This window comes from Vipera berus, assembly GCF_964194415.1.
Source record: "Vipera berus genome assembly, chromosome: 13".
Classification (NCBI taxonomy): Eukaryota; Metazoa; Chordata; class Lepidosauria; order Squamata; family Viperidae; genus Vipera; species Vipera berus.
In genome coordinates this window covers 5,383,447-5,396,303 of record NC_138216.1, presented here as the reverse complement: position 1 = coordinate 5,396,303, position 12,857 = coordinate 5,383,447, and the positions used below count along the sequence as shown (strand labels likewise).

General features: G+C 42.8%; 1 protein-coding gene across 1 annotated transcript in view; it reads left to right on the top strand.

Annotated features, from left to right (window-relative positions):
• Positions 1-1,673: 1,673 nt before the first annotated feature.
• Positions 1,674-12,857, top strand: part of SDR42E2 (short chain dehydrogenase/reductase family 42E, member 2) — a gene marked incomplete at both ends in the record, with an annotated part of 26,217 nt that continues 15,033 nt past the window's right edge. The window contains 3 exons of the mRNA XM_081337934.1: positions 1,674-1,922; positions 4,017-4,112; positions 5,615-5,675. Coding sequence (XP_081194060.1) covers positions 1,674-1,922; positions 4,017-4,112; positions 5,615-5,675 — 406 coding nt within the window. The remainder of the gene's footprint in view (positions 1,923-4,016; positions 4,113-5,614; positions 5,676-12,857) is intronic.

The window sequence follows — 12,857 nt, the reverse complement described above, 5'->3', positions numbered from 1 at the left end:
GCGCTTCTCCTTCTGGGTCCCTAATTTGTAAATTTGTTTCTACGGTACTTATTGTTCCAGGTGCACGGAAAACGTTTCCTTAATTAATTGACGTAGTTCTGCTCTCGGGCTAAAGTGCTGTCTCATTTTAAGGTACAGGTAGTTGTCGACTTGCAAATATTCCTTTAGCATCTGTTCAAAGCTTACAATGGTACTGAAAAAAATGACTTAAGAAAAGATGAAGAATGGTTGAAGGAATTGGGTATGTCTAAAAAAGTAAAAGTAAAGTTTCCCCCGCACATGCGTGCTAGTCGTTTCCGACTCTAGGGGCCGGTGCTCATCTCCGTTTCAAAGCCGAAGAGCCAGCGCTTGTCCGAGGACGTCTCCGTGGTCCTGTGGCCGTAATGACTAGACGCCAGAGGCGCACGGAACACTGTTACCTTCCCACCGTAGTGGTCCCTATTTTTCTACTTGCATTTTTACGTGCTTTCGAACTGCTAGGTTGGCAGAAGCTGGGACGAGTCACAGGCGCTCACTCTGCTACGCGGCACTCGGGATTCGACCTGCCAAACTGCCGACCTTCTGATCGACAGGCTCAGCGTCCTAACCCACTGAGCCATCTTGTCCCTGACTGGGTATGTCTAGTTTAATGCAAATAAGGACAGGGGTGACATGATAGCAGTCTTCCAATATTTGGCACAAAGAAGAGGGGGTGGGGGTGGGAGAGAGAACCTATTCCCCCAAAGCATCTGAAGGCAGGACAAGAAGCAACGGATGGAAACCAATCAAGGAAAGAACCAGCCTAGAATTAAAGAGGAATTTCCTGACAATGGGAACAATTAATGAGTGGAATGGCTTGCCTTTAGAAGTTTTGGCTGCTCCGTCACTGGAGAAGTTTAAGAAGAGATTGGACAGCCGTTTGTCTGAAATAGTACAGGGCCTCCTGCTCAAGACCGTTAGACTAGAAGAACGTCAAGGTCCTTCCAACTCTTATTCTGCATTCTGCATCCTTACAACTGGTCCTTGCACTTACAACAAGTCATACTTAACAACCGTCACAACATCCCCAAGGTCACATGATCATAATTTGGACGTGTGGGTGATTAGGTGCCATTGAGTCAATATTGACTTTTGGTGACTATGAAGAGAGACATGTCCCTGTTGGAGGTCCTTCAGGTTTTCATTTTGTCCATCCATCCAGCTGTTGATCGAGCTTCTTGTTCATTCTGCCTTTCCCGAAAGACCCAGAGGTCCTTTAAAAGAGCTGGATCTTCCCTTAATAGGTCCCACCTTGGATAATTTCAGCCTGAAATTTACAAGAATCTAGTCAGATGATCGAAAGGAGACCGGTTAAAGTTACGGGAACTTTACTTTTATTTAGCTTGTTCAATAAGAGTTGTTACTTGGCTAACGTGTCAATTGATGGAATATTTATTTACTGACTAGATTTTTTTTTAAATCTTGCCTTACTTACTTCCTATTAAGAGAAAGGTAAAAGAATAGTGTAACCAACGTGAAGCACTAAATATTGTAAAGCACCTCGTAAACCCTTGGAGTAGCCATTGGTTTTTGTTTCTTTGCTTTTATGCAGGAAGGCTTCGGAGATCCACCCATAACCTGTTTGTGAAGGCTTGTGATCCAGTGACCTGTTTCACAAGGCTGCCTTAACAAAGCCAAAGAGAAATTTTCCAGCCATGTTTCATCAGCGGGAGGACATCCTTCAAAGAACATCTGGTGAAAAAGTGATCCGCAGAGGCGAGCCATCTGTCTGGAAAATCCCCAAGCAGATGGGATCCTTCGGTCCAAAGGCAATGATCACCGGTGGTGCGGGATATTGTGGATTCTACCTGACCGGTGCTCTCCTCCAGGAAGGGATCGGTGTGGTTTTGCTGGATAGACGTGTACCGAAATGGGATCTCCCCCAAGGAGTAATCTTCTTCCAGGTAAGATGGGGACCAGTTTGACCGTTAGTGTCAGACCTGCCCCAGTCCAATTACTTAGGAAAGAAAGACCATGTAAGTGAAATGATAGGCTCTTTTACTAAAAGATAGTGGTTGTGGTAAAGTCAGGCTAGAACTGAGTTCCCGGCACGAAATAGATACAAAATGTTCCCCTTCCCCATCCCAGCCCTCCCCCCATGATCAGTCTGTCTTCAGCCAATGAAGATTCACCTAGGGTGTTTTGAGAACGCTGAGGTGCTTGGGCTATTCCATGTTCTTTCTCAGGGCGCCTGGCCTTGAGTGCCGGCACAAACTGGCTCTGAGCTTCGCTGTTCATCAAGCTGTCATCCTCCCCTCCCTGTTTCCCATCATATACCCATAAAGGGTTATGGTCCTTTTCTTCCCTCCCCATGGCCCTCCCCCTCATTTGATGGCAGGATGCCGGCAAGATGCCAAGTCCTTGTTCCATGGGTCTTCCAGGAACTTAAGTAGTCTAATCAGGCAATCAGTCACGTAGCTGCCAGCTTTTACTCTTGACATGATATTCAAGCGGGGGGGGGGGGGTTTGACAAAGCCTTTTTCCTTCAAGGTTTTTCCCATGACGATAAACCTGTAGGTAGGGCAGGTTGAGCTGAGAGGGAGAGCCACTGGCCCAAATTCCTGCCGGAAACCTCCGTGGCTGAGAGTGGAACGCAGTGGGTATACGTAATCCATGATTTATACTCACAACTGGAGCCGGGAACTCCATTGCGAAATGAGGGAATTGTGATTGTGAGTCGCGTCTGATTTTACGACCTGTTTTGCGGCGGTCCTTGAGCAAATCCAGCTACTCCCACTGATTTGGCTTGCTGGAAACCAGCCTGGAAAGTCACGGATGGCCATCATATGATCCCGGGGTGCCCACAACAGTCGCATCCAACAAGTCAGTTAGCAAGCACCTGAATTGTCAGCCCGGGAAGTTCATAAATGATATATAAATGAAGACTCGGTCATCCAAGCCAAAAGTATCTCAAAAGGTGAAACCGTGGCAATTAAGAAAGTTTGTTAATCTGAGCTGTCTCGTTACTTATCCAAGTAGCTTGTTCAGTCAAAATACCAAAAAAAAATTAGTTAGGCAGAGAGCTTGGAATGTATTAACTCTTGCCACACCAACTGCGGGGGTTTCTCCCCAAAATGTATTGCATAATTTAACCATTTTAGATAAATTTGGCCTGGATGATGGAGTCTTCATTTTACACATTTTGGGGAGAAACCCCTGCAGTTCGTGTGGCAAGAGTTCGTACGTTTCTCGACTCCCTGTCATTTTTTTTTTGACCGATGAAGCTTGTTGTTGTTAGTTGCGAAGTTGTGTCCGACCCATCGCAACCCTATGGACAACGTTCCTCCAGGCCTTCCTGTCCTCTACCATCTTCTGGAGTCCCTTTAAGCTCACGCCTACTGCTTCAATGACTCCATCCACCTCATTCTCTGTCGTCCCCTTCTTCTCTTGCCCTCAACCTTTCCCAGCATTAGGCTCTTCTCCAGTGAGTCCTTCCTTCTCATTAGGTGGCCAAAGTATTTGAGTTTCAGCTTCAGGATCTGGCCTTCTAAAGAGCAGTCAGGGTTGATCTCCTCTAGGACTGACCGGTTGGATCGCCTTGCAGTCCAAGGGACTCGCAGGAGTCTTCTCCAGCACCACAGTTCAAAGGCTTCAATTTTTTGGCGCTCAGCCTTTCTTATGGTCCAACTTTCACTGCCATACATTGCAACTGGGAAGACCATAGCTTTGACTATACGCACTTTACGCACTTTTGTTGACAGGAGCTACTGCCATGATTTCACCTTTGTGGACGGTCATAAATTACTGTTTTCAGTAGCATCATAACTTTGTACGGTGATTAAACAAATGGTCGTAAACCGAGGACTAGCTATCCTATAGCCTCATTATTAATCCAATACCTTGAACGTATTGTTGATGGGAAAAAAAACATCTTGCAACACTACGAGGCTTAACCAACAGATACTGATGCAATCAATCAATTGAAAACAGGTTCCTTGGTGCTTCTTTATTTTCATGTGCAATTCTTTTTTTTTTCCCCACACACAAACTTTTTCCAGGCTGATGTGCGCGATTATGAGAAAGTCTTCCAAGCTAGTGAGGGAATTGACACCATGTTTCATTTGGCCAGCTTTGGCATGACAGCAGCCGAGCAAGTAAGTGGCTAAGAGAGAATTATTTGCTACTCATAAGTATAATTGGGTATGTCCAGTTTAATGAAGAGAAGGACCGGGGGGGGGGGGACATGATAGCAGTCTTCCAGTATCTCAGGAGCTGCCCAAAAGAAGAGGCAGTCAAGCTGTTCTCCAAAGGGCCTGAAGGCAGGACAAGAAGCAACGGATGGAAACTCACCAAGGAGAGAAGCAACCTAGAACTAAGGAGAAATTTTCTGACAGGGAGAACAATTAACCAATGGAACAACCTTCCCCACAGAAGTGGTGAATGCTCCAACGCTGGAAGTTTTTAAGAAGAGACTGGACAGCCATTTGTCTGAAATGGTATAGGGTTTCCTGCCTGAGCAGGGGGTTGGACTAGATGACCTCCAAGGTCCCTTCCAACATCATCATCATTATTATAATCATTATCATCATCGTTGTCATCATTATCATCCTGCCTCCAGAAGCTGTGAATGCTCCAGCGCTGGAAATTTTTAAGAAGAAGCTGGACAGCCATTTGTCTGAAATGGGATAGGGTTTCCTGCCTGAGTAGGGGGTTGGACTAGATGACCTCCAAGGTCCCTTCCAACATCATCATCATTATTATAATCATTATCATCATCGTTGTCATCATTATCATCCTGCCTCCAGAAGCTGTGAATGCTCCAGCGCTGGAAATTTTTAAGAAGAAGCTGGACAGCCATTTGTCTGAAATGGGATAGGGTTTCCTGCCTGAGCAGGGGGTTGGACTAGATGACCTCCAAGGTCCCTTCCAACATCATCATCATTATTATAATCATTATCATCATCGTTGTCATCATTATCATCCTGCCTCCAGAAGCTGTGAATGCTCCAGCGCTGGAAATTTTTAAGAAGAAGCTGGACAGCCATTTGTCTGAAATGGGATAGGGTTTCCTGCCTGAGCAGGGGGTTGGACTAGATGACCTCCAAGGTCCCTTCCAACATCATCATCATTATTATAATCATTATCATCATCGTTGTCATCATTATCATCCTGCCTCCAGAAGCTGTGAATGCTCCAGCGCTGGAAATTTTTAAGAAGAAGCTGGACAGCCATTTGTCTGAAATGGGATAGGGTTTCCTGCCTGAGCAGGGGGTTGGACTAGATGACCTCCAAGGTCCCTTCCAACTTTATTATTATTATTATTATTATTATTATTATTATTATTATTATTATTATTATTATTACTATTATTACTATTATTACTATTATTAGCCTTATTAGTTCTATCTTTGTTAGTTTTGTTTAGGGTTATAATAATGTTGCAGTCTAGACGCCACCCTGCTCTGTAGGCAAGAATTATTCTGTAAAACCGACAGTTCCTTCTTCAAGTGGAAATAAAGGATAGGTTTAATGAAGCAGGGAAGTTTGTTACAGAAAATGATTTTGGGAATGGTACGATGTAAGATTGGAGGGGACCTAAAAAACCCCGAATCATTCTTCTGATTTTTTTTCTTCTTTCATCCCCGTTGCTTCTAAGCTCAAAAACGCAGAAGAGATTGAGTCCATCAACGTGGGAGGAACAAAGGTTGTGATTGACGGTAGGCCTCAGTTAGTTTTTCTCATTTATGCCAATACAAACACTGGTTTGTTGTTCTATACTTGGGTTTATTTCCTAGTTTGTTAGATTTATGGCTTGCCTTTCCTCGTAAGAACTCATGACAGGCCATTTTTCAATGTTGTTGTGAACAATAACATACATAACTGGATATGTTACTTAGACCGATGTATCTCAGCCTCAGCAACTTTAAGATGAGTGAGGACTTCACTTCCCAGAATCCCACAGCCAGGAGGGGGAATCTTAATGTATGGCGGCTGGGGAATTCTGGAACTGGAAGTCCACCTATCTTAAAACATGCTAGCTGGGGAATTCTGGGAGCTGAAGTCCACAAATCGTCAAATTTCCAAGGTTGCGGAATGCTGGTGTAATGCATTGTTTCTCTGCAGTTTGCAAATCAAGAAACATTTCCAAATTGATCTACACCAGTTCAGTGACTGTTATATTTGGTGGGGATCCAATTGAAGATGGAGATGAAACATTGCCGTACTTTCCTCTTGAAAAGGTATTTGGGTGAGAAATATATTGGATGTAGGAGAGTTTGCACGTTAACGTCAGTTTACTTAATTTCACATTTAGAAATTGACATCTCTCGAGCAGTACAGAAATGGATCTGCCTTTGCTTCCCCCCCCCCCCCAGAAATGGCTAGATTTCCTAGTCGAGTTTTACAGTCCCGGGATTTGCAGTGCTTTGATTTTTCCAAGCTTGGCCAACGAGGCTCTTATTAATCCTTGAAACAGAATCCAATTGTCCTCCAGCATTCACCCTTTTGCAAATTTGGCAATGCAGTTCTCTAAATTAGACATCAGTTGGGGGAATTCTCCGAGTCTCACCAGATATTTCAAAAACCTGTTCATGGAATTTCTGCTTTGGAGAATATATATATATATATATATTATATATTATATATGTGTATATATATATTATATATATATATATATACACACACACACACACACACACACACACACACTCACACACAAATATGAGCTGTCACTGTTGTGACTACTGCCTGTCGATGGCCTTCAGTTAGGCCGAAACAGGAAATAAAGATTTGTCCCATGTTTGGGGCCTAGCAAGGTAATCTAAAATAGTTAACAAGCATTTAACATACATACATACATACATACATACATACATACATACATACACACACACACACACACACGTTTTCTGAGGTTTTCGTGGGTGTTTGTATGTAGATCTTTGGTCATTCGGGTTTTTTCCCACGTAGAATTGGAGGTATCAGGGCAACGTTTCGACGAAATTTCATCCGTCATCCTCAGGCTTCAGCTTCGTTCTTCTGGGAGAGAATATATATATGACATTTTGTCTTTTGACATTTAAGTAGGTTATTGTTACAGAAATGGCCAGTGGGTAGTATTTGGCTTGACTAAAAAGTTGGCCGTATCACTTTATTATGTATCTTACTGCACTGAAAAAAAGTTAGATGGCTTTATGTGTTGTTGTTTTTTTTTTAATTTCTTTTCTTCCCCTTCCCTCCTTTATTCCCATTCTCCTTCCGTTTCCCATTGTCTTTTCTATTTGTATTTTATATTAAGATAAAAAACCTATAATAATAATAATAATAATAATAATAATAATAATAATAATAATAATAATGATGATGATGATGATGATGATGATGTTGGAAGGGACCTTGGAGGTCATCTAGTCCAACCCCCTGCTCAGGCAGGAAACCTTATACCATTTCAGGCAAATGGCTGTCCAGTCTCTTCTTAAAAACTTCCAGCGTTGGAGCATTCACCACCTCTGGAGGCAGGTTGTTCCACCGGTTAATTGTTCTAACTCTCAGGAAGTTTCTCCTTAGTTCTAGGTTGCTTCTCTCCTTGACTAGTTTCCATCCGTTGCTTCTTGTCCTGCTTTCAGGTGCTTTGGAGAATAGCTTGACTCCCTCTTCTTTGGGGCAACCCCTGAGATATTGGAACACTGCTATCATGTCACCCCTCACCCTTCTCTTCATTAAACTACACATACCCAATTCCAGCAACCGTTCCCTATCTGTTTTAGCCTCTGGTCCCCCAATCATCTTTGTTGCTCTTCTCTGTACTCTTTCTAGAGTCTCGACATCTTTTTTACATCGTGGTGACCAAAACTGGATGCAGTATTCCAGGTGTGGCCTTACCAAAGCATTGTAAAGTGGTATTAGTACTTCACTTGATCTTGATTCTATCCCTCTGTTAATGCAGCCTAGCACTGTGTTGGCTTTTTTGGCAGCTGATTGATGATTGATGATGATGATGATGATGACATAGATATAAACACAAACAGAGGTGTTCTCTCTCGTAGCAAACTGACCCTTACGCCAGATCCAAAACAATTGCAGAAGAGATGGTCTTAGCTGCCAATGGAACCTCACTTCAGGGTAAGATGGAAGCAGATTTTCTTCCTTTCTTTCCAGCCTGAAAGAACCTTGACAAACATTAAGGAAAAACGTTATGGGGGGGGGGGAGAACACATTTTGTTTATTTATTTATCTAGAAAATGTAGGTGACCGCCCCGTTCGCTTTCAGTGACTCTGGGCTGCTTACAAAAACATTATGGAAAGGGGCTCAGGATTCTGTTCGGCTGATAGCTCTCCCGAAACCAGAACTAGAGGAGGTAATTCTCAATTTAAAACTAATATTTCTGTTGCTAGGGAGACATTTGCTAAGGCAGTTTTGCCCCATTGGACGACCTGCCTTGCTTAGCCACAGATATTTTGGCCTCACTTGTGGCAGTAAGTTGAGAACGATCTGTCGTGGAAGAGAATTTGCAATACCTTCCAAAATTTTCCCTCCCTCTGGTGAGATGTCTACTTGGTTTATACGGGATGCGTTCGTTTAGCGACCACAATTAGGCCCAGCAACTTGGTCGTTAAGTGACCACGAAGGGAAACATCACAATGTATGACAATTCAAGTTGGACGGGGGTAAAAAAAAAAAATCCACGAAACCAAAGGTTGTTTTTTTTTGGCTTTTTCTTTTTTTTTCTTTCCCTTTCCACGGTTTTGTCCAGCAGAAATTCCCATGGAATTATTTAATTTTATTTCCTAGGAGGAGAGACGCTCCGAACTTGTGCACTTCGTCCGCCTGGAATCTACGGTCCGAGAGATAACAAAAATGTTTCCCACATCTTCGTAGGCATTGCTTTTCTGACCTTTGATTGTGCAGTGAAAAAGAGCTAAAACTAAACTCTTTTATTTTCTGAAAAGCTGAAAAGAGAGCTGAAAGCTAGGATGGCCACACCGTTAAAAAGAGTCCTTGACTTACACCAAAAACGGAGCCCAGAACAACAGGCACAAATTGTGCTGGTTGTTAAGCAGGTCGTTATGTGACCACGGCTGATGGAGGAGGAGGAGGGGAGGGGAGGAGGGGGAAGAGGAGGAGGAAAAGGAGGAGGAGGAGGAGGAGGAGGAGGAGGAGGAGGAGGAGGAGGAGGAGGAGGAGGACGACGACGACTGTGGCCTCCTTGGTGCTCTCTGAGCCTGGTTGTTTGCATGAAGACATTTCATGACCCAGCTAGGTAACATCATCAGTGCTAAAAGGGAGGAGGAGGAGGAGGAGGAGGAGGAGGAGGAAAGACTGGATTAAAATTGAACAGGATCAAATCTCCATTCAAAGTCAGTGGGTTACCTTGGCGCAGATCATGCTCTCATATCAAACTGACTATAGGTAGTCCCTTTTAATGACTGCCTCATTTTGCAACCATTTGCAGTTACCCTCCTCCTCCTCCTCCTCTCTTAATTGTATTTCATCCCACACTGAAAATTGGATGACTTTTTCTATTTCTTTTCCATAGAAAACTATCCAGAGCTATTTAAGGTACTTCACCTTTGATACCACGGGCACATGGATGAACTGGGTTCATGTTTATAATTTAATGCAGGCCTGCCTCCTTGCCAAAACAGCTCTAACAGCAGAGAGAAATTTCATTGCTGTAAGTAGTCCATTTCTGATTTTATGTTGGGTCCATTTTGACCAAAATGGCTGCCAGAAGCCAGGGCACCTGCCCTGGGGGACTTTTTAATTATTTTTTTAACCTGTTTTCTCATTTCTTCTTTTTATTTTTCTCCAGAGTGGTCAAGCCTATTTTATACACGATGGAGAAAAAGTCAATTTTTTCGAATGGTCATCAGTTGTGGTAAGACCTTTCTCTTGCTTGTGGAAATCTTTTTGAGATTAGGCCACGTCTTTGGATTTATTGTCTAACACGGGTCTCCAACATGGCAACTTTAAGACTTGTGGACTTCAACTCCCAGAATTCCCCAGCCAGGCATGCTGCAAAAGAATAGAATTATGGAATGGAGTGGAATGGGGTGGAGTGGAATGGAGTAGAGTAGCATAGAGTAGAGTAGAGTAGGGTAGGGTAGGGTAGAGTAGAGTAGAGTAGAGTAGAATAGAGTAGAATAGAATTACAGAATAACATAGAACAGAATAGAATTATGGAATAGAATAGAGTAGAGTAGAGTAGAATAGAATAGAATATTGGAAATGAATAGAATTAATAGAATAGAATAGAATAGAATAGAATAGAATAGAATAGAATAGAATAGAATAGAATAGAATAGAATAGAATAGAATAGAATAGAATAGAATAGAATAGAATATTGGAAATGAATAGAATTAGAATAGAATAGAATAGAATAGAATAGAATAGAATAGAATAGAATAGAATAGAATAGAATAGAATAGAATAGAATAGAATAGAATATTGGAAAAGAATAGAATAGAATAGAATAGAATAGAATAGAATAGAATAGAATAGAATAGAATAGAATAGAATTAGAATTAGAATTAGAATTAGAATTAGAATTAGAATTAGAATAGAACCTGGAAGGGACCTTGGAGGTCTTCTAGTCCAGCCCCCTGCTCAACCAGGGGAACCTATAATAGGAGAGCTGAATTAGCGTACGGGGCCAGGAAACTGGGGGTCTCGGCTCTCCATATACCTGTGGAATGGAGCTCACAGAAGCTTCCGCCTTTTAAGGAAGTTTGTTCTTTGGAAACGTTGCTACCCGATTCTCTGGAATTCTAGCTCCTAAGGTAAATCTCGTCCCGTATTGACCTTTAATTCATCACGGCATGGGAAAGGGCGTTTCCCCCCCCTCCCCCCAGGTATGTTGTCTTTTCTATCTCTTACAGTACAAAACGCTGGGTCTCCCGAAGCCGAGATTGATCTTGCCTGGGGTTCTTTTGAAAATCACAGGTAATCTGAATATTTCATTTTGAAGTTCCAGCACCCTTTGGCCTAACTTTGTCTGGGAAGTCTCCCAATTTTGAGATTCTTTTTCTTCACAAACACACCAGCGCAGGCCGTCCTCGACTTAACGAGCCCCAAATTTCTCTCGCCAAGGAGAGAAGGTGGCTAAGTGACCTTGGCTCCGTTTTACAACCCCCCAGGGACGCTGCATAAGTGTGAAAGAGAGTCACACGTCGCTTTTTCCGGTGCCCCTGTAAGCCTGAATGGTCACTAAAGGAATTGTTGTAAGTCAAGGACAGGCCGATCTCTTGGGTTCTGCCCACATGCCTTTCTGGTGCCCCTAAATCTGGACCGTTTCACAGACCCCTTGTTCTTCCTCTTTAAATGTTCATCTTCTTTTCTCCTAACAGCTATCACGGCGGAGTACCTCAGCTGGGTTCTTAAGCCCATATTTAATTTTGCACCGTTCCTGACCGAAAGAGAGGTAATAATAACAATAATAATAATAATAATAATAATAATAATAATAACAACAACAACAACAACAATAACAATAACAATAATAACAATAACAATAATAACAATAACAATAACAATAATAAGAACAACAATAACAACAATAATAATAACAATAATAACAATAAGAATAATAATAATAATAACAATAACAATAACAATAACAATAATAATAATAATAATAATAATAATAATAATAATAATTAAAAAGGTAAAGGTTCCCCCGCACATGCGTGCTAGTCGTTTCCGACTCTAGGGGCCGGTGCTCATCTCCGTTTCAAAGCCGAAGAGCCAGCGCTTGTCCGAGGACATCTCCGTGGTCATGTGGCCGGCATGACTAGACGCCAAAGGCGCACGGAACGCTGTTACCTTCCCACCGTAGTGGTCCCTATTTTTCTACTTGCATTTTTACGTGCTTTCGAACTGCTAGGTGGGCAGAAGCTGGGACTAGTAACAGGCGCTCACTCTGCTACGCAGCACTCGGGATTCGACCCGCCAAACTGCCGACCTGATCGACAAGCTCAGCGTCTTAACCCACTGAGCCACCGCGTCCCTAATTATTAATAATAATTAATAATAATAATAATAATAATAATCAGTGCTTTTTTTGTAAAAGAAAGAGGTTCCAGAACTCACACATGTCATACAACCCGGCTTGCCTACCCTACAAGGTTCCATCCAAAAAAGGTGCCGGAACTCCATTCTGAGCGTTCTATGAGAAAAAAAAGCGCTGATAATAATAAAACAGCAAACCCACAACTCTTCTGCTTATACCCTAGCAACAACAAAGAGGCAACTTGGCTGTGTGAGCAGAGATCACTCAATCTTTGACCCCCTTCCTTCCTTTCTTCCAATTGGGGTGCTTGCTTAACCCCAGCGTGGGAACCTGTCTTTAAAGGGAAGCTTCTAACTTTGGGAGAACGAGTTCACGTCGTTGTGTGTTTGCTTTCCTAGGTGGGACATCTCCTTGTTACCTACACTTTTCAGATAGACAAAGCAAGGAAACAGCTGGGCTACCGTCCAAAGAAATATTCCTTGGCCGAGGTGATGGATGATTATCTGCGAAGAAAATCTGTGTGTGAAGAAAAAGGAAGTCCCTCCTCCTAATATTCACATTTGGCCCAAAGATGTTTCCCCCCCCTCCCTCCCAAAAGGCAACTGGACTCTCTTTGTTTTCCCTTGAAGACATTTCACTTCTCATCCAAAGAAGCTTCTTCATTTCTGACTGAATGGTGGAGGATGGAAGGATTTATATTCCTTGCAGTCATCCGGTCATTGGTACTCTCTCTGAGAGTCATCGATTCTTGCCTTTGAGCTAAAACCCAATATTATTTATTGCATGTAAGGCCGTGATTCCCCAAACCTTCTGGCTTGGCAGCCCGGCAAGGAATGGGGGGAGGAGGGGAGAGGGGATAGTTCCTTGTGAGTGGCAGGGCGTGAATCTGT